Source organism: Silene latifolia, chromosome 3 (assembly GCF_048544455.1).
Source record: "Silene latifolia isolate original U9 population chromosome 3, ASM4854445v1, whole genome shotgun sequence".
NCBI classification, from domain to species: domain Eukaryota; kingdom Viridiplantae; phylum Streptophyta; class Magnoliopsida; order Caryophyllales; family Caryophyllaceae; genus Silene; species Silene latifolia.
Window position 1 is genome coordinate 5,467,915 of NC_133528.1, and position 23,844 is coordinate 5,491,758.

A 23,844-nucleotide genomic window follows, 5' to 3' on the forward strand; every position below is an offset into this window, starting at 1 on the left:
TTTCAGCTCTCAGCTCAATTCAGTTCATCTCAGCTCAATTCAGTTCAACTCAGTTGATTTCTGCTCTATTCATCTCAACAAATTTAATTTCAGTTCAGCTCAAGTAAACTCAATTCAGTTCAGTTCAGCTTCATTCAGCCTAAAAAGATAGGGCCTAACTCTTAATTTAGCTCTATTTGGTTCAACACAACTCCATCAAATTCAGTTCAGTTCATCAGTTCAGCTCCATTAAGTTCAGTTAAGCTCAACTAAGCTCTTTTCAGCCGGAAAGAACCGAGTCTAAGGATCTCTTTTGCTATGCTAAACAAAAAGGTACATAGGTCTAAGGTACCAAATAAGACAATAGGTCTCACTTGTGAGTTGTGACGGATATATCCGTCACAAACTTGTGACGGGTTAAATATCACCCACATGGGTGGATAAGATAAAAAGTAGAATGCATAGAGAATACCAATTGACTTGTCATTATCCTCCCATGTGGGTTTATTTGAACCGTCACAAGCTTGTGACGGATATCGGCCGTCACAAATGAGAATTTGTGCAAATAAGATACCTGAAATTAGACTTGGTAAAATTGATCGAACCGAATGATCCAACGTGTACTCGACTCAACACCCGAACTCAAAACTCAAGCATGTTTTGACCCCAAATTAACGACCCAATATATATAACTAGAGCTGTTCATGGGTCATACTGTCCAATAACCCGATCCATCCGGCCTTTATTTTTAGCGGGCTTGGACACAAAATTTTCTAAAAAATGGGTCGTGGGCTGGACAAGCCCGTCCCGATTAAGTAAATGGGCCGGACATGGACACGAGCTTTTCCAAACGGGCTAACCCGCTCGGCTCACAAAAAATATAAGATATAAATTTTCAACTTATTTGTGTATATTAATTGTTTTATATTATAAATAATGATTTTTTCTAATAAAAGAAAATAAAAGCATATTTTTATTTAATAAAGTCGAATCTAAACCGTTGTCTTTCCAAATATCTCTATGCTAATTAAAGTTTAATTGTCTTTCCAATAGGAGCATATTCAAAACACCACTAATTACTGCGTATTACAAGTTACAGTAATGTATATATCCAATTTTTACCTTTACCCCTTATATGTATTCCTTAACTATCCATATATATATTATACATCTAACTTCAAATTTCAAATCAAGGTATGAGATATAAAATAAAAAGTAGTTTAAATTAAAGTCATTTTTTTACCGAATACGTAATTAATAGTTAAAGTTTAGTTTTACGGCCTATGGGTTGCCCGACTTTTGACTAAAGGGCGGGTAAGGGCAAGGATAAATGCCCCATAATTTTGACCTGGCCCACCCACTATAGTCTTAAAGGGCAACTTTTTTCTTCACGGCCCGACCCATATCTGGTCCAAACCCGCATTTGAACAGCTCTATATATAACGAACCGAATGTTTGTTTTTACATACTAATTACGGAGTATTATCTATAAACTATTTGATAATAGCTGACCCGAAAATGAAATGAACCCGAAATAACCAGGCCCTACCTGACCAGAACTCTTATAAACCCAAAATTAACCCAACTCGAACTGACCTAAACCCCAACCGATTAACCTGTTTACCAAATTTATCTTATTCTTTTGCAATATTAGTAAGTATATTATTTACTCCGTATCAAGTAAATTAGCTTATATAAAAAGTTATCTGTTTTTAATGAGAAAAAGGATTGTACATCAGATGTACTACATCACATTTATTGATTTTTTGATTTTTTATGTATTTTTTTTGAGTTCTATAAAGTTTATAAATTACATTTTAGTTTTATGATGTCAAAAATCAATTTTTTTTGAGCTTATATGTAATTTTTTTGAGTTATAATCTAACTTTTTGAGATTAATGTTTAAGTAGAAGAAATCAAAAACTTTATAATAAAACTCAAATTTTTAAATTAAAACTCAAAAACTTTATCTTAATGCTCAAAATCTATACCATCTGATATATTACATCGGATGTATAATCCACTTACTGGTTTTTAATGTATCTTCTTATTTCATACTCTTAATTTATAATATGAAATACTATTATGTCATTTCACCAAAAATGAGCAACCTTTCTAATTTGACACATTTTTTTATATAAGCTCTTAATTTTCAGCCAGTGTTTCCATTTTCAATTAGCTTTTCATCTAATTTTATCAAACAAAGGCTAACAAACAAGTATTGTTTTACCAACTTATATATTAACTGTCGATGACCAAATATATCCCATTTGTTATGTCTTCCTATGTCATTTTAACATATTTTTTTTTACCACAGGTCATTTTAATATATAATATCTACCTTTTCAGCTACTTGGCCAAAAAATCATAATTTTCGAATAGCTTTCAGGCTAGCTTATAAATTTTAGGTAACTTTTCAGTTTTTAAATAATTTTTCGGCTAGTTTTTTCAAATAAAGTCTAACTTAATTTTTTTTTTTTTGATGACGAGGAGGTTGGATCCTCCCCGGATACAGGACCCCACCCTGCTAGGCGCCTGTACCATGTGAGTTCTTTCCCGCGGGGATTATTCCCTCTCCGGGCGTCAGGTCCCCAGGAAAGTGTTCATCTAGGAAATCGAACCCAGGACCTCGCAATTCCTCCTTAAGAGGCTTTGAGGTTACCCTGGAATTCCACTAGACTCACACATCTTGGGTAGTCTAACTTAATTTTGATTAATCTTAATAACATATTTGCGTAACCAAGTGAATTTAGTGTAGTGGTTACTTACCTCATCCCATAACCAAGAGGTCAAAGGTTCGATTTGTACTATGATAATGTACGAAACTTCCTGACCAGCCATTTACTCCTTTGTGATATCACTCTCGACTAGAGAGCCACTCATTGTTATCGACAGTAAACATTCTGATTTACACCAATAGATAACTTATTTGCGTCACATAAGCACACCCGTTGCCTTAATCTAGTGCTATAAATGGCTGCCTTACCAAAACGAAATTACCAAAACTTTAAGCAATTCAACTCTTAAAACTTTGACATTTTGTTATGGAAAACCTTTCATCCATCACCAACCACAAAGACGAGGCAGAGTGTTCCCGACCTCTAGCAAATTTTCAACCCGATATATGGGAAGACCATATCCTAGACTACACTCCTCTTGATGAGGTTATTTTCTCGATTTTATACTCCTTTTGTCTTAATTGTTTATTTATTTTTAACATACCCGTCTATCATCACAATTCACAATGAATAAAAAAAAGAAAAAAATTCATTAGAATAAAAGGTGCAATTATAATCATTACGCATGGGGTTGGCGTTGGAATGAATTTAGATATACTAGTTTTAAACCCGTAAAATTTACGGTCTGTGTTAGAATTTGTTGATACTTCATTTTTTTTATCTTCTCATTTGCTTTTTGAAAATCAAAAGTTACTGAACTTTAATCGTAAATATGTTGAAAATAAAATATTTACTCATTATCAAAATATCTTTTGCTAAATAATTTTTCCGACAAAAAAAATAAACAAATAGAAGTCGGAAAATATGGTCAAAGTTCTGTCTTAGAGATCATAATAAAGCAAATAAGAACGTAAAAAAATGAAGGAAATATTAAATAATGTGAATACCAATTTTGCAATTAATGTTGTACTTTGTACAATAGATAAATAAATAAAAAATTTAAGTTTGATCTTCCCCATTAACAAAAGAAAAATCAAACATTATTGGTCTACATAGTATTATGTAGATCTGTCAAATTGACCAGAATTGCAAATCTGTAACCTACACCGTTTTTTTATGGTCATAAACCCTTAAATCTTGACCCTCTATCCAAGACTAAGTTACAACAAAATAACTTGCTAATTTAGTACCAACACCTAGAGCTGTTAAATTCTGACCCGGCCTGAAAACCTAACCCGCCTGATCTGTCTTTTCCAGAGTTAAGACCCATAAAATCTCAAACCGCGACCCGTTTAACCCAAACCGAAATGACTCGTCAATTTAGGGTCGAAACCCAACCTAAACGGATTAACCTGTTAGGTCACAGATGATTCAAGAATTTTATTAAAATATTAATGTTTTTATATTATCCTTGAAATGATAATAATAAAAATATTCCTTTTTACTTTTACGTACGAAAATAATTTAAAGGTCAATATTATAAATTTTAGTAACATTTAATAATAAAATAATAATTAAGCTAACGTAGTTTATATAATTGTTACAATATAATACTCCGTATAGCCATTTTATATGATTAAAATATTAACATTAAATATGTTTTAATTTTTATTTACAAATATTTTCTTGATTTACTAATAATGAAAAAAAAAACTGGCGTTGGACACTATTTTTTTTTTTTCCCGTATTCTGATCATAATCCAACCCGTAACCTATATGATCCGACCTGTATTCTGACCCGACTCGTATGACCTGACTTGCGACCCCACTCGTCCGACCAGTTTGACAGGTTTACCAACACCCGTATGGCATGCGATCTCTACCTTATATAAAAAGATGGGATATTCTACGGCGGTGTACCCCTGAGTTTTTCGGTTTTCTATGTTGTACCCCTCCTTTTTTTCAATTCTACATTGTACCCCTAAACTTCTTAGTTTTTCTCCATCATAACCTCGTTTAACTCTCCATTAACTTTATCACTATCAAACGACGATACTTTGACCTTTATTCTGACTTATTAATGCTGTATCACAATTCTATATGAGAAACATCATAAATCACTTTTAATAAGCATCAACTACTATTAAAAACATATGTTATGAGTCCTGACATAATAATGGAGATTTTTTGAACTTTCAGTTAGTTTCGTATACTATTTTGTGGGCTAATGAGTAATTCGACAAACTAATAATTAAATGAGTATGTTATCGAGTAATTGGAATGATAAATAGACGATTTAATAGGTCATTTAAGAAATTAAGTTAGCAAAAACAATAAATAAGGTCATGGTATAGACTAATGTATAGAGTTTAGGGGTACACCATAGAATATAAAAAAATGGGGGGTACAATGTAAAAAACCAAAACCACGAGGGTACACCGTAGAATATCCCTAAAAAGATTAATTAAAAATATTTATTTAACGCACATAAAATTAATTTAAAGTGATCATAATACCTGTGATTTGCTTGGTGAATCATAATTTCAATAAAATAACGTAGTTGCTCATTCATGTACGAGTTTTACTCATTCATGGACTTTTTTTTCATTATTTTTCCATCGCATGCCCTTTGCCTAGAAACGAAAAAAAAAAAATTCTCTCTACTTCCCCCTCACAAAATTAATCAAAATTATCAAATCCGTCAAATTACACAATTATGGATGTTAATTCTCGTATCGATCAAGTATAATTCTAATTCGTAATTGTATTAATTATATCATCAAATTAACGAATTGATTTACAATAATTAAATTAGGGTTTGTTTAAAACGTCGCCGGCGTTGGGGAGGAATGGCGGTCGTCGCCACGTCACAGCGTCCATTGGCTGTTGTAGGCTTGTAGCGGTGACGCTGGTGGCAGGTTATGGGGTAGATCATTGGTGTCGCGTCCGTCGTTGGTTTGTAGCAACGCTGGTGGCCGGCGTTGGATTAAAGAACGGCGGCCGTCGGTGAGGGGTGGTGTGTGGATGCCGGCAGTGGCGTGGTGGTTCTTTTTTCTTGATGGTGGCTAGGGTGTGAAAGGGTTGTAGATCAATTTCATGAAAACAAATCTTGCGTGTTTACTGCTTCATGTTTCACTTGTTCATGTTCCTTTGTTTTGTATTGACAGAAGAATGGAGATGAGAGAGAGTCTGAGGGTATGAAAATAATATCATTAAAATAAAAGGGGTATTATGGTCATTTACGTCCATGAATGAGTAAAATCCGTACATGAATGAGCACCACCCTAAAATAAAAGGCATTTTTTACCAATATTAATTGGGATTGGTCTTTCCCAAATAACAAAAGTTACTTTAAGAAAATAATTTATTACATGTATTTATTCCCAGAAAAAAAAAGTATTTTATTTTACATCGACTTTCTTGTATACTGGTTTCAAAGAGATCTTAGTTAGGAACAGACTGGTTTTTGTTTCTTTTTTTTGTTAAAATACTGTTTTTCCCTAAATAAAATCTACATTTATTAAAACTTTGATATTATACAACGTAATTATTATACACAATCAATGCCACTAAATTATGAAAGAATTTTAGCAGTATATCTTTATTAGTTTTTAGTGGCGCCAATAGAGGACAAGATGATAGAAAATCGACTAAGATGGTTTGGCCATGTGAGAAGGAGACCTATGGACGCACCGGTTAGGAGGTTGGAGACTTGGAGAACAGAAAAGGTCCCTAGAGGTAGAGGTAGACCGAGACAGACATGGTTGAGAGTGATAGAGCACGATATGAGATTTATAGGGCTCGAGGAGAGTATGGTGATAGAGAGGGCATAATGGAGGGAAACGATACATGTGGATTTTTAGTTTTTTTTTTTTTTTTTTAAAAAAAATTATTTGTTCTTCTCAACTTTATTACACCTTTTTTTACCAACCACTTTCTTATATATTTTACTTGGTTTACTTTTAAGGCATTCCAGATCTTTAATTCTATTTCGGTTTTCAAATCGTTTTAATCTCTTCTCTCGATTTAAATTTTAAGTTTTTATAAAAGAAATCCGGAATTCGATTTTAAAACGTGTAAGTTTACCTTGACTTTGTATTACATTTTCGCTCTCCCTTTTGTGTTTCACTTTTTCATTTTCTATTCGCATTTTGAGGTGTGCGTTCACCCAGAGACGATTCTAAAAGATGATTAATGTTAGCCGACCCCAATTCATTTTGAGATTAAGGCTCTGATGTTGTTGTTGTTGTTGTTGTTGTTGTTGTTGTGGTTGTTGTTGGTGTTGTTGTTGTTGTTGTTGTTGTTGTTGTTGTTGTTGTTGTTGTTGTTGTTGTTGTTGTTGTTGTTGTTGTTGTTGTTGTTGTTGTTGTTGTTGTTGTTGTTGTTGTTGTTGTTGTTGTTGTTGTTGTTGTTGTTGTTGTTGCTGTTGTTGTTGTATACTCTTACTTACTTATGAAATGCCATGTCATATTAGGTGAAATTGTATGATACCATTTTAACAATGACTTAGAGGATTAATATATTATATAATTCATATACAAAGTATATGAATATATCTAATTTCATTTTAAAATAGACCATCTTCACATTTAAAATGGACCAATCAAATTTGACTTTGTGCCGTTTTCAAAACCACATCCTAAATTGTACTCCCTCCGGCTTGCTGTTTTCTTCCCATTTCATTATAATACTCCTCACATATATTAGAGAAACGGGAAGAAAATTAAAAGCCAGAGGGAATACTTCTTTAATTCAATTTCAAGCGCACCATTTATCTTTTGCACATTTATCATCAATGCACAAATTCCATCGAAATTATCTTTAATTTTTCATTTAAAAAAATAAATATAAAAATTAAATATTCTTATTATAGTCTAAAAGGTGAATCATACAATATCACGCATGGCTATATCTTTCCATATACATTGCAAGGAATCGTAAAGATTATTTTCAATTATGAAGAGTATCAAAAAGCATACAGCTAGTCTTGCTATAGACGAATGTATCCGTCTATAGCTAAAGACGGGTCAAATAGCTTGAAAGTGGTGATATTTTTGGCTCCTACCACCCCACTTGTTGCTTGTCCTATTAAAAATGTGGTATTGTATTTGGTTCGTCTTTAGTTATAGACGGATATGTGACGTCTATAATGAGATTTTGTGAAAAGCATAAATTGTAAAGATTCTCTCCAATCATAAATAATTTGACATTTCTCGTTATTTTAGTGAGACTAAGGCCCTGTTCTTTTGGACTTAATTTTGATTCTAATCGATTCGATTGATTGATTCACTCCATTGATTGATTTGATTGATTGATTGATTCAGCTCAATTGATTCAAATTTCAATTGATTGATTGATTCAAGTTTATTTCAACATTACTATTATTATTCTTATTGATATTCTTATTATTATTTTTATATTAATGTATTTACTATTATTATTATTATAATATTATTATTATTTTTATATTTATTATATTACTATTATATTTATTAATAATTAATTCGTATTGTTTATATTATTATATTTATATTTTATTTATTATTATTATTATTATTATCATTATTATTATTATTATTATTATATTTATTATTTTATTAATATATTTATTATTAGGGTTATTTAATGACAATAATCCAACCTAAGCCTCCCCTTCCCCATTTAATCCATCCTATTGATTATCCCATATTAATCTTATCTTTGCTATCATTTATCTTATTTTGATCTTTGGGAAGGGCAACCTGTTAAACAGGTCACCCCTTTATGTAACACCTTTATCTTTCGTCACTTCTTCTTTCTTCATTTCCATTCTCCAATTTTTTCTTCATTTACCCAGATCTATTGTTCTCCATTCATCATTATCACTATCATCTTAATTCTTCTTTATTACCATATTCCATTTCTTCTTCTTCTTCTTCTTCTTTCTTCATTCAGTATCATTTCTCCATTTCTCCTTCTTTCTTCATTTTTATTCTCCAATTAACACCACCGCCACACAACCATCCAAAACTTAAATTAAAATTTACCCCCAAATTGAATTAGGGATCTAGGGTTTTGAAAAATTTCACTACTGTTGGTGGCGTGAATGATGGTGTTTGATTGATGTAAAGTGATGCTTCGAATTAGGTTTCGATTCCGAGGTGAAGAGCTTGATTGAGGGTCGAACTGAACTCGCCTATGGTGGTCGGAGTAGCTGTTTGCGGAGCACAGGCTAATGGTGGTTTGAATTGTGTGAGGGGAGTAGACCACGGTGGCTATGACTCCTGGGTTGTTGGCGGTTTCATTTTTGACTTTTTACAACAGTTTTTTTTGATTTTTGCTATTGGAATTTGTTGAAGTAGAAGAAGAAGACCAGAATGCCTTATTCATTGTCAGGGTAAATCTAGAATTTAATGAAGATAAAATGAAAGGGGCGAAAAATTTACCGTGGGGATGAGAGAGAAGAGAGGAAGAACCCAGAAAAAATGAGAAAAGAAGGAGAGATAAAGGATGCAATTAAAAGTCTTAAAATGGTTAAGAAGGGTTAATTAAGAAGGAAACCTGCTAATTAGTGACATTCACCCGTTGTAACAAGTTACCATGATGCCTGGTGCAAACTAAGTTAAATGATAGTAAAGATAGGATTAATATGAGATAATCAATAGGATGGATTAAATGGGGAAGGAGAGGCTTAGGTTGGATTATTGTTATTAAATAACCCTTATTATTATTAATATTATTCATAACATATTTATTATTATTATATTTAATATTATTATAATAATAAGTTATTATTTAATATTTATTATTTTATTAATATACTCATTATTAATATTATTAATCACATATTTATTATTATTATTATATTTAATATTATTATGTTAATAAGTTATTATATTAGACCTATTATTATTATTATATTATTTATTTTTTAGTTATTATTATTATTATTATTATTAATATATTATATTATTATTAATAATGTTATCATTTATATTACTAATATATTATTATTATTATTATTATTATTACTTTATTTATTATTATATTAATATTTTATTTTTTATATATCTTATTAGATTATTATTATTAGATTATATTAATATATTATTATTAATAATGCTATCCTTGCCTGGGGGGCACCTTGGGGGGAGGTTGCAGTTGTTACATGAGTGTTTGGATGAGGGTCCTTCTTCATTTTCTGTGGATGAGGATCTGGATTTGAGTGAGCTTAACCTCCGCCAATGTCGGGGAAAGATTACTGATGGCCATTATACTGCTGCTGTACGGGTGCTTTCTTCCTCTGGGGTCGCCCCCTACTCCGATGCCACTCTCGTGGCCCTGCGTGAGAAGCATCCTGTTGCCCCGCCTCCTTCATTGCCTCCTATGTCTGGGGATCATCATCCTCTGGTTGCTTCTTCGGTGGTGGTCTTGGATATGATTCGGAGCTTCCCTCGTGGTACTTCCTGTGGGAGGGATGATTTTCGTACCCAGCACCTTATGGACTGTTTGAGTGGCGCTGCTGTGGCTATCTCCGACGATTTGATCACTTCTATTACTAGGGTGGTTAATCTTTTTCTTGAGGGCCGATGTCCTCTTCCTCTGGGTGAGTACATTGCCAGCGCCCCTCTCACACCACTCGTTAAACCGGGTGGGGGAGTTCGTCCTATTACTGTTGGTACGGTTTGGAGACGGCTTGTCTCTAAGGTTGATGCTTTTATGGTTGGTCCGTCTTTATCTTCTTATTTTGATGGGTTTCAGTTCGGGGTGGGTGTGTCCGGTGGAGGAGAGGCTATCTTGCATGCCTTGAACCGGCTCATTGAGGCTCGGGGGGACCAGGTGGGGCTTTCTATGTTGCTGGTAGATTTCCAGAATGCGTTCAACCTTGTTGACCGTTCGACCATGCTTCAGGAGGTCCGCCGTCGTTGCCCGGCTCTCTCCCGTTGGGTGGAGTTTTGTTATTGCGCCTTGACCCGCCTTTTTTATGAGGAGCACTTGTTTATGGTCTTGTCGGGGTGTTCGGCGCAGGTGATCCGTTGGGGCCTTTGCTTTTCGCGTTGGTTTTGCATCCCTTGGTTTGCAAGATCCGGGACACTTTTGACCTCACTTTGCAGGCATGGTACTTAGATGATGGCACCATCGTGGGTGATACTTTGGAGGTGGGGAAGGTTTTGGACTTGATTAGTGTGGATGGCCCTCGTTTGGGATTACATCTTAATGTCTCCAAGACGGAGGTCTTTTGGCCTGTTGAGGATCCACGGAGTCGGCTTCCTGGGGTTTTCCCCACTTCTATTTCTCGGCCATTGCGCGGTGTTACGGTTTTGGGAGGACACAAGATTACTTGTCCTGGTTTTAGCAGTGAGATTGTGGCGACGAGAGTAACTAAGACCATTGAGCTAATGGACTTGGTTGCGAGGATTGAGGACCCGCAGTGTGAGTTGCTTCTTCTTCGAGCTTGTACTTGTATTTCTAAGCTCTACTTCTCCCTTCGTACTTGCTCTCCTAGTGTTTTTGGGTCTGTCCATCTTCCTTTTGATGCCGCTCTTCGTTCTAGCTTGGAACGTATTGTCACCGCGTCAAGGCCGGGTTTTGGGGATTGGCAGTGGCGCCTTGCTACGTTCCCTTTTCACCTTGGTGGTCTTGGTGTCTATGCGGCGGGAGATGTTTTATTTTATGCTTTTATTGCGTCCCGCTTGCGTCTGTTTGGTTTGCGAGGCTAAGCTCCTCGGCCCTTCCGGTGTCGTAGCTGGCTGGCCCCGCTTTTGATGATGCGCGCAGTGTTTTTGTGACTACGAGGTTCGATATATTAGGTCACCCTAGTGAAATTGCTGCCCCCAAACTTATGAAGAAATTGGCAGACATTTATTTCACGACGGTTGCTGCTACCTCAGAGTCTGTTTTCTCTTTGACACCACGCCAGCTTGCTTTATGGCGATCTCGGCAGGTTCTCACTCCTCCGATTGGTTACGTGCGGTTCCTATCTCGGGGTTGGGTCAGACTATGAACGGGAGGACTTACCGTAGTGTCTTTGGGGTATCGTGGGTGTTCCATTATTCACGGTATCTAGGCCCGTCCCGCTTGCTCTCGGGTTTTTTTTGGGGATGTTTTTGGGGACTACGTTTGTTTCTTGTCTTGATCGTGGTCGTTAAACATCGGCATAACCTTGTCCGGGACATTCTTTTCGACATCTGCTATAGATCTGGTATTACTGCGGGGAAGGAGGTTGATATCGGTTTGGTTGATGGGCATGGTGGCTCTCTTCGTCCTGCAGATTTATTGCTTTATTCTTGGGACAGGGGGCGTGATGTGTGCGTCGACCTGACAGGTTCTTTACCTTTGACTCAAACTGGGTTGGCAGATTTTGTGCCGGGCCGGGTTGTCGCTGATGGTGCTCAGCGAAAGTGTGCTAAGTATGGGGATTTGTGCGCGGTAGCGGGTTATGGTTTCCTACCTTTCTCTTTCTCTTCATTTGGGGAGCTGGGTTCGGATGCTGTTGCCTTGCTCAAGCGGATCCAGAAATTCTCGATATCTCAGGATGCGAGGGCTCGGGTAGCCGCTTACATTTTTACTAGACTTAGCTTTGCTATTGCTAAGGGTGTGGGGCCCCAGATTGTTTCTCGGCTCCCCACCAATTTCATGTAAACTTTTATTTTTCTTTTAATGAAAGCTGTGCGCATCCCTAAAAAATAATAATAATAATAATAATAATAATAATAATAATATAATCTTTTTATTATTATTTCGATTCGATTCGATTGAATCGATTCGATTCGATTGATTGATTCGATTGATTGATTTGATTGACTCCATTAAGTTGATTGATTGATTCGGCTCCATTAAGTTGATTCGGATTCAGACAATTTCAGTCCAAAAGAACATGGCCTAAGATAGGTTTTGTTAGAAGCTATTTTTATTAACAAATGAAAATCTGTTCGCGTTGATTTAAACTTTTCATATTTTTCGATATTAATTCACTGAATTCATAACATTTGCTAAAATATACTCCGTATGTGAGACTTGTGAGTAGACTTGTTATCAGGCCGGGTTCGGGCTGGGCTCGGCTCGGCTCACCTGGCCAGTCCCTAAATCGGCCAGGGGAGGGGTGGGCTTGGCCGGGCTGGGAGTGTGTTTGATCCAGGCCAGGCCAGGCCCATGGCAGGTGGAGGGCGGGCCTGTGTATTTTTTTTCACTAAATTGGTGGGCCAAGGACGGACTAGGCTGGAAATATGAAGCCTGGATCCGACCCATGTATGGGTTGGGGCGGGCCAAACATGGCCCGTGTGACGGGCTAGGCCGGGCTGGCTCGTTACTTTGTCAAACTCTACTTGCAGTATCATTTTATTCAATGTTATTAGGTTTAAACCCGTGAAATTCTATGACAATATGTGTATAGGTGGCGGAAATGGAAATGAAACAGGAAATCAAAGAGCTAATAGAGCTAGTACGGAAGGAGCTTCTGGCCGACGACAAGGATCCAAAGAGGAGACTTATGTATATTGATACTATTCAGCGACTTGGTGTTGCATACCACTTTGATGAAGAAATTGAATCCATCTTGCATAAATTTAACAACATGCATTTTAATGATGATTCTTTTAAAAATGATCTTCATTATGTTTCCCTACGCTTTCGCATCTTGCGTCAACACGGCTTCCGTGTGTCCTCTGGTACGTTGCAAAACTACTCCCACTTAGGCATGTTATTGGGACGGGGTGGTCGATTTATACTCCTTTGTACACAAACTCACGAAATAAAACCCCCATACATCGACTCTTCCGTCTTAATTCATAAACGTCTTGTTGTCTATAACGGGTAAAAATCGAACACTAATTACAAATTACAAATCCCCCATTAAGAGAATAAAAACTCTCCTAGTTTTCCCTCCAAAATGCATATTACTAAATAAATAAATAAATGAAACTTTTTTTTTTTAAATTATTATCTTTTCAATAAATAAATTCTAATAATTAAAATGTAATATTTTTTTTATTAAATTCATAGTTAATAGTTATGATTTTTTTCATTAATAAAAATAGCACTAAACTATAAATTATACTTTTCTAAACTTTTCAGTAATGCAATAATTATACTTTTAGAGAATAACTTGACACATACTTTTTTATTTGGATTACATAACTTGACACATACAGTCAGATTCGTGGAAAAAAAATCATTAAAATAATTGGAGAAAATTTATACAAAAAATTCATTAAAAAAATAATCTTACTTCATTCTCTTTGATTAGTTTTTCATTTCAATTTTTTTGTTTCATATCAAAATACAATATTAAATATTAAGGTGCAAATTTAAAATGTACAAATAATACACTAAAAAAAATCTATATACATCACGCATGCATTGCGCGGGATCTATACTCGTCCCTTTTAATCGCAATATAAAAGTATTTCCCATGGGTCATACTTGTGTGACTGCGTCCCAATTATTTATTTGTCTTTTATATTAATTGATAAAACAGATGTGTTTGAAAACTTGAAAAATGATGAAGAAAGCTTCAAGGAGAATGATGTGGAGGCAATGTTGAGCCTCTATGAAGCCTCACATCTGAGAGTGCACGGAGAGCGCGTGCTGGATGAGGCAGTTGCGTACACTCGTGCGCGACTGACACTATTTGCTAGCGACCTCAATTGTCCCATGGCACGTCAAATAACCCATGCGTTGGAATTGCCCTTGTTCAAGCGCTCCCCAAGACTTGAATCTAAGTACCAAATATCGGTCTATGAATCCGGCTTGTCACCCGATGATAATTTGCTCAAATTAGCCAAATTAGATTTCAACCTTCTTCAGTCGTTGCATAATAAAGAATTGCGGGAGATTCTAAGGTATACCTCGCCTTATGTTCAAATCTGAAATCCATTTCTTTCAAATACTACACGATATAAAAAAGCTATTGAAAAAGATATACAAAATCCCCTATTCACTAAAAGAATAGGAGGCTCACAATTTTTCCTACAAAAAAACATCTTCTTATAATTAAGTGCATTCACAAAATAAGGAAACTAATAATTATATTTTATTTCACTAATTTATTACTCTTTATTAAAATTAATATTTTTATCAAATTTTATTATGTCCACTAAATTCTAATCTATAATCTCTTGATTAAAATACTAGTATGAATCTCGCGCACGCGCGGTTTTTTAGATAGGGACATTAGAGAATTTAACAATTATCTAATTATATTTAACTTATTCTAACTCCATTTGAAATTTAAGTTTAGAATAAAACTTAATATTAGTAATGTTTTATATTAAGAGATAGAAAAAAGAAGGTTCAACACTGTTACCGTATATACAATTGCTGAAATTGTTTTGTGTGTATCTGTGTTGTAATAAATATACTTATGTATTAAATCAAAAAAATTAAAAAATAACCAAAATTTAATTGTTCACGTTGTATACAGTAGAAATAGATAGTATTAAATTAAACTGTACAAAAAAAATTTATTCGCAATTTTTTCGTTTTAGAAGTAAAAACAACATATGAATGCGCTTATCTTGTAGTAGGTTAGTTATTGTATGTAAGTAATCAGTATTGGCCCAGTTGTAGACATATAAATGTGTAAATGAAATAGAATTATATAGAATTAAACAGTTTGGCCCAATTGTAGATAAGATATAATGAAGCCCAAATATAGAATATTCATTTAGGCGAGAAAATATTCGAGCTTTCTTATTTTTTTAGTTTAGTGGGGATAAATAAAATAAAATTTATATAAAACATAATTGCCAAATCTTTTGTCGTTATTATTTGAGAATAACTTGACTCATACTAGTATAAAACAAGATACTAAACCGGGATTATTGCTTTCATGATAAAATAAATAAAATAAATAAGAGAATTTAAAAATTGAAATCAGTAGCTTTGTGGTTTTAAAAAGTATTTTGTTTTAAATATAATTTAGCAAATTATTCAATTCTCTTGATTAATTGTCAGTTATAACTTTTTTTTTTTCTCAAAGCAAATTACAAAGACGAGAAATATGAATAATTAATAACGTGCCATTATTATATAAGTAATTAATTAAAAAAAAAATTCTAAATACCGTACATTTAATGCACGAGATCTAAACTAGTATATCTTAAAAGAATATTTGCATATCTTATCATATATATATATATATATATATATATATATATATATATATATATATATATATATATATATATATATATATATATATAAGCGGGTTGAAAATTTGTGGATGTGCCACGTGGCGTTTCAACCTTAATTACAGTTATTAATTACAACTAATTATTAAATATGAACATAATAAATACTGCATAAATTTGATCAAAGTTTTAATTATAGTTTAATAAATATTACAGTTTTTATTAAATTATACTCCCTCCTTTCTAAATTGACGTTTTTATTTTACGAGGTTACCCTTTGAATCCAATTTCTATAAAAATACATTGGTTTAAAAATTATAAAAAGTACACCATAATTTTCTTTACGAATAGAGCTTTAATATGAGTATACATTTCAATATATTTCATTATATATTTCGAGAGCTATTGAAAAGAGAATTGAGTGTATCGAAAATAAAAATGACAATTAAAAAAGAACAGAGGGAGTATTGTAAGTACTATTATTTGATTCTAAATTTAGTAAAAAAAATTTTTTTAATAAAAATTCTAAAATGTAAATACATATAAGATTATATAAAGGCTTAAAAAGTGTGATAACGATCATGTATGTACACAGTGATAGCGAGTGCATTTTTATTAAATATTTTATATGTTGTATTTTAAAATACTTTGATTTTAAACCTCAGAAAATTATACTTGAGAAAAAGTCCAGTCTATTTTATTTATAAGTAAAATCTTAAACACTACTCCCTCCCATCCACTCTTTTCTTCCCTATTTCCTAAAACGGATTATTCAGGTTTTCTTCACCTTTCCTTTTTGAGAAAGTTTTTATTAATATTATACTCCTACCTCTCTCCAATCATCAAACCCCACTATATCCTTTATTAATATTTAATTCTAATTATTCCAACCTCTCTCCAATAACCAAACCCCACCCATCTCCTTTATTAGTATTTAATCCTAATTATTCATACCTCTCTCCAATTACCAAACCCCACTCATATCTTTATCAATATTATACTCCCCACCCTTAATCTCCGTGCCCATTTCAAATGGGAAGAAAAGAGTGGATGGGAGGGAGTATTATATATAGTTATGTCAACAAAATAAAACTTGCAATTTTCTTATAAATATGTTGGGCCCTATATATTTGATACATAAGCATCATATGTTATACATAAAAAAAAAATGAAAGAAGAAGCATAAAATTATGTTCACATCCTTTTGAACAACTATTAATTGATTTGGAAAAATAACGTATGGTGAAATGATCTAATTTAAGAACTTAATATTGATTGTTGTATTATTTGAATACATTTTATTTTCATCAATATGATATTAATAATTACTAAAATCTATACTATGTATATGGCAAAGAGTAAAAGAAATTCGACATAACGAAAAATATAGAAAAAACTTTATGTGTCATGTATGTTTTTAACAATAACAAAATTTATCGCGAAAGTTTATTTATGTACATACTAAATAGAAGAACATGTCACGAACTCAAGTGGGCACAGATAATATTGTAACGAGAATGCAGGGGCGGACCCACACATATGAATGGTGTGGCAAATGCTACACCAAAATTAAAAAAATTGTGAAGAAAACTAAATTTGCTACACCATAATTCTACATTTATTGTTCAGTAATCAATGGTCTTAGCTTCCCTAAACATAATATTAGTCAATTAATGTCCAATACTTTGGCACAAATTCCTAATATGTCCACTCCCAATCCCAAATTGTGACATTTAATTTTAAGCAATTAATTTTCAAATACTTATACAAGTAAATAAGAAATATTAAGTATTTATCTAAGCAAAAATTCTTGTGTCCTCCGGGAGTACCGTCTTCCTTACAGCTAAAGCTTATCCACAAAATAAATTATTACGAAGTATAAAAAGTTAGGTATAAGGAATACGGTCTCCCCGAAGGACACAAGAATTTTTCTTATCTAAGTAGGTACTCATATTTAGGTTTTCATTTTTGTTGTCATAATGAGAATGTGAGAAATGGTGCTTTGACGATGTGAATTAATTTTCATCATAGTCCGCCACTTCAAAAAATATCAACAAGTCGCAATAGAAAATATTCATTTTGACTTATATTTTTTTAAATAGTGTAGAACAAGAATTGTTTAAAACTAAACATATTATAAATTTGATTTAGAAAAATTTTAATTGAAGAAAATGACGATTTGTATCGATTTTGATGTTGGTTTTACAATTTAAGAGTTGAATATTAAGATACGAGATTCGATCCAAGCTTTAGCTCAAACTTAAAATCGACTCATTTATTATAAAAACATGACAAGACGTCGGTTAATTATCGTATAGCGCTATTTTAATTACATTATTATAATCTTGCTACACCATATATAAATTTCTGGGCCCGCCCCTGCGAGAATGTATATGCCATGTGGCATGACATCGAATATTCACCACAAAAACTAATGATATTAGACATTTGCGTGATAAAATACATGAGAAAGAGAGAAAAGATGATTCTTTTTCTAATTATTATCGTCAAATTATCATTGTATACTTATTTATAAAACATTGATCATGCAGAACAAACTGAGCTTATTACTTATAACACATTTATATGGAGTATGTATTTTATTTAAATTTTTTGAAACCTAAAACAGTAATATTTGTAAAAAAAACTAATCTATTTCTATTTATTATAACTAAAAACATAAAATGTCATATATCAATTCTAATATTTTTCTTCAATTAAAATAATAAAAATATTCAAATAGGGCGCGCGAAGTGCGGGATGCTACCTAGTTCTATTTTATTAGTAGGTACTCTCTTCGTTCCGGTCAATTATTATTTATTTTCGTGTTGGGTGTATCAATCAATTGTTATCTATTTTTATTTTTGTTAAGTTTTATAGAAGTAGGCAAGTGGACATTCGATGTGAGCAAGTGGATAGTTAAGAGAGCCCTTTTATTTATCATTATTTTTCTCATTTCTATGGTTTTTGTGCCAAAATAAATGATTAGGACGGAAGGAGAATAATTTAACCTGTTTCAGTCTAACTTTTACTCGGACCAGGTGGTCGAAAAGCTTGGACTTCACCCGAAAACTTCCCTATGCGAGGGACAGATTAATGGAGGCAAATACTTGGATGATAGGTGTATACGCTGAACCAAAGTATTCGTATGCTAGAATAATCAGCAACAAGCTATTCAAGTTCATATCCATCGTAGATGATACCTACGATGCATATGGAGTCATTCAGGAGCTACAACTCTTCACCGATGCAATCGAAAGGTTTGTCTAATCGAGCTTATTAGTTTGCGTGTACAAAACAAACTAAATAATAATGCTTTTTTTTTCGGTACGTTAAAAATGGAGCGAGGCTATTCAGTCACTCCTTAAAACTTGGATACACTTCTCAGGATTTGATTCAAGTCTATAGGAATTTTTGATAAGAACCATGCACGCAATAATAAAGATAAGAATCAGAATAATAATAAAGATACAATATTTATGAGGTTTGCCCGTAAGCAAGCATGTCCTTTAGCAAGTTCACCCAGTTCTATGAACTGGGGGCCTCAGGGAGATTACAAAAGCGCTATATAGCCCATTGTCATAACTCATAAGTAGTTTATAGTTAGATATGACAGTTTAGTGGCAACAATTTGTACTACGAGTTACTTTTTCCAACGAGAGGTATGCGGCTCGACTCGTGTATCATGCATTTTTTTTTATTCTTTTTTTTACTCATGGAAGAAAACCATTCTCTAATATAAAAGAAACTAATTTTATCGTAATTTTCACAATTTCACTTAATAGATTACACAATTTTTATGAGTCTTAATCAACACACATACATCTAAATTAAAAGATTTTGAGATTTTGAAAAATACGCTTCTTTCAGATTTGAGAACCTAAAGTAAATATGAGAGGAAATTGATAAGGGCCTCCAAGTAATATTTAACAGCTTAGCACCGGGCCTCCAAATTTTATTGGATGGCCCTGCCCGTAAGAGTGGAGTCCATGCCTTGTCCCCCTACTTGTCATATAGATAGTTGTCTATTAGAGAATGCTTTTGTTTAGATATAGTTATTTTCTCGTGAGACGGTTTTACATAAGTATAGTGTAAAACGGATATAAACATTAAGCAGTCATAATTTCTACTTCGTATTAGATTACTAGATTTAGTGCCCGTGCGTTGCACGGTTACTAAAAATTGTTTTTTTTTAAGTGAAATTGTGAAAAATGTAATTATATTGTTGTAAGTAACTAATAAAGTATTGTAATAGAATATGAATGAAACTTATCAAAAAAGAAAAAACGAAAGATAATCAAACTTGTTTGAAAAGAGAAAGAGGGAAGATCATAAAAAATTGAAGGGATGTTGTATCGAGTATTATTAGGAGTTGTACTAAAATTTTATCCTCGTGTACTCATATATTCGTAGAAGTATTTAAACTTGCGGAAATTATATTAGTGCTTCGTACGCAAATGAGATTGTGCATTTCATGTTTCCACACTATATTGACCCGATAAAAATAGAAAGTGAAAAATAATGAAAAGAGATAGACTCCTTGAGATTGAGATTAGATATATTACTCTATATAATATTAAAAAGAGATAAATCACCTAACTAATACCCAAAGCTCGCATTGTTGTACACATTATACCCATTATACTTTTCCATAAATTTCTAAGACACATTATACCCATAAATTTCTAAGACACATTATACCCATTATACTTTTCCATAAATTTCTAAGAGAGACAGTTTTTCATTAATTTTTGTGAAAAACTCCTCTCATGACAGATATGGGTAGCAGCAACTATCGTATTTGTATTGTCTCGTGTCATTGTCTTATCCTTCTCCCACGCACATTTAATTTGCTTATTATTATTTTTGTTTCTTTCCGTTGTTCATAATTTCCTATCCTTCTACTGGACATTAATTTATTTATTAAGTTATTTTTATGTTTTTTCTATAATCAAATTCCTAGTGATTAAACCTCAACTTGATTAGTATGATTAAATATCAATTAACATACGTCTTGCAATGGATTTAAAATCATTTATATAATTGCACAAATTTCTATTTTGTTTTTTTGCTACAATTAATGATTCAGTAATACGCTGGCTACATATGATTTAACTGGCCCATATTTTAACTTTATTTTAACTTATAAACTAATTTTTGATGAATCAACCTTATTATACGGCAAAGTGAAATCTATAGAGTCTAAGAATGGCAAAATAGATGGGACCAGAGGGTAACAAGTCAAAGTCACGCAAATAACACTTACCTAAAACGGATGAACCACACCAATGGTAACATACCATATTTGGCATGAAAAATAACTAAATTACCCTTACATCCACTATTTATTTACAACTTTACCATCCACTCACCCACTCACCAACTACTTATTTAATCCACCTAAACTCATGTGGCCCCAAACAATATTTCCTACTTTACCCCTCACTTTTCCACATTTTCTTAAATAACCACTTTTGCTTATGTTTACATCTGTCCGGATCGGAGGGAGTATATCCCAATAATTTTTTTATTTTAATGAGATAAAGTTTCTATGAAAGAAAAGTTATCCTTTTAGATTAATATTTACAAAATCTGTTATTTTTTTAGATTAATATTCCCAATAATTTTTTTATTTTAAGAGATAAAGTTTCCATGAAACAAAAGTTATCTTTAAAAATAAAAAGATAAATATTAAATAAAAATGGTAATTAGTAAGTCTTCTATTAAGATTAATAAGAGACCGTTTCTCTTAAAATTTGTGACACTTTTAATTCAATGGTAACTATTATTTTGCATATTTGACTTCTTAAAATCTACTCGTACATCGCTTCATTAGTGTCGACAATAAAATAGAACACCATATAACTATAAGCAATAATGTATAACGAAGGACAAATCTACGTGATTTATTTCTTAAATCCAGGGAATTTTAGTCGGCTTTTCCCAGGAAAAAAATTTAGTCTACTACCAATTCTTGTAATGGAGTGAATGCGAATCAATACGGGCCTTGATCCTCCCCATATGAAACTGGATATTATCTAACTTATTTTTAAGCAAAAGTTCATGCGGTTGGTATTCATGCGGATGGTACCATCGTCTGATTCTCCTGCACATGGGCTATAATAGATGTTGATTAACCCAAAAAAAATTATTCATAATAGAACCCGAATAAGAATTATTCGTAGCAGAGATTTTTTTGAAGAATATTACCTTTGTCGGAGTCGTAGTAATAGCATTGAATCTATTATAGCCCATGGTAGTGTTTTGATCCTTTCCAAACTGAAAATAGGAGTATAGGACTCAGGGTTTGAGTATTCGGTTTGGCACTAAATATAGGTAACGCCCACGATCTTGGCTTCTCTAACTACGATACAGGTTTGTGAATACAAACTTTTAGGTGAATACAGACTTTTAGAATACATAATACATAAATCTTTAATACGCATGACATTCAATCCACCCATCAACATTGAGGAAAATTACGCAATTTCCATCTCAGGTTTATTATTTGCTTCTTCACTGTCATCTAACGACTCTTCCGTCTCAGATTTATTGGGACGGAAGGAATAACATACAATAATAAGAATTTTAGTGTTTCGTATCCGTTCTTGTACGAATATTCAGATGTATGTCCAACACCATAAATAAGATGAAATTGTTAGTCCTCGTATACCTGAAAAGAAAAGCAAACAAAATCACTCAAATTCACAAACTATACAATAATTCAATTGACGAAAAAGATTAGAAGCCAATATAAAACATGTTTACTACAACCTAATATATACAAATAATAAATAAGCTAATAGTGGGGAGGGGATAACACGATAAAAAAAAAATCATCATTAGCTAAACTGTAGGGAGGGGAAAGAATACAAAATTTTTTATCAGGTCAAATATAGTAGGGGCACATATATATTAGAGAACGTAGGAGCAAATTTCTATCTCATAGTCAAATTAGATTTCTATCGCATATCCTAATTAGTTATCTTTTTAGATTAATATTTACAAATTCTGTTATTTTCTTAGATTAATATTCCCAATAATTTTTTAATTTTAAGAGATAAAGTTTCCATGAAACAAAAGTTATCTTTTTAGATTAACATTTACGAATTTTGTTATTTTTTTAGATCAATATTATTATTATTATTATAATTAGAGTGTTTCAAAAAACTTGGAGTCTCTAGAATTGCCTGAAAAAAGTCTCTTTTATATATATATATTGATTAGTGTACAGTAGTTACTCGTACAAAAATAGCCCATTTTACGATAAGCTTGTGTAAGACAGTCCACAAATAATAGACAAGCTTATAGTAGAACTAGAATAACGGGCTAGTTGCCTTACAAGTATTACCTATTGATCAGTTTTATACAAATATTAGACAAGGTTTAACCCTCCCTAAGAGCAAAATCTTATGGAATATTTTTGGCCCGAGTTCATGTCTTATCCTCCTTTAATTAGGGCTGAGCATCGGTCCAAGACCGGACCGGACCGAAGACTAAATGGCATAATTGTCTTATTTTAATCTGACTGAAATTAGGAAATAAACTACACTTCCTAATATAATCAGGAAAATAAATACTTTTACTACAATTAGGAAAGTAGGAAAGTAACAACTTCTATTATGACTAGCAAATAATAAACCTATTACAACTCGAACTAGAAAACACTCATAATTCCTAATCGAATTAGGAAAGTTACTAGTTTTGTAACCCGTGCATTGCACGGGTGGTAATAGAAAGTATTGTTAAAAATAGAAACTTACGTATATATTGGAATGAGTAAATTACTAAATTTTAGAAAATATTACATTGTCTACCCATACACTTTTGTCTACCTTATTAAACTTTTGAAATACTTGACTTTTTTCTCTCGAATTTTCTAACTTATGAGACGTGAAATCTGAAAAGTGGATATATAATTATTATAGATTTTATAACTTGTTTATTTACACAATATGGATTTGATTATACTCATTGTTGTAACCATGCTTTTTATTTATCATATTACCCATGTTGTTTTTTCTCTACTCAATTCTCTAAATTCTCTCTCAGTTCTCCTCCCATCCACCATCGTTTGGAAGCAGTGTTCGCCAACTGGCCGACTACCTCAAGACCCTCAACCGCAATGTAACCGCACC

General features: G+C 32.8%; 1 protein-coding gene across 1 annotated transcript in view; it reads left to right on the forward strand.

The window, feature by feature from the left end:
- The first annotated feature begins 3,010 nt into the window (after positions 1 to 3,010).
- LOC141645850 (putative sesquiterpene synthase) overlaps positions 3,011 to 23,844 on the forward strand; it is a 31,851-nt gene continuing 11,017 nt past the window's right edge. The window contains exons 1-4 of the mRNA XM_074454033.1: positions 3,011 to 3,143; positions 12,970 to 13,243; positions 14,053 to 14,416; positions 18,748 to 18,966. Of these exons, the coding sequence (XP_074310134.1) occupies positions 3,024 to 3,143; positions 12,970 to 13,243; positions 14,053 to 14,416; positions 18,748 to 18,966 (977 nt within the window). The 5' untranslated portion in view covers positions 3,011 to 3,023. The remainder of the gene's footprint in view (positions 3,144 to 12,969; positions 13,244 to 14,052; positions 14,417 to 18,747; positions 18,967 to 23,844) is intronic.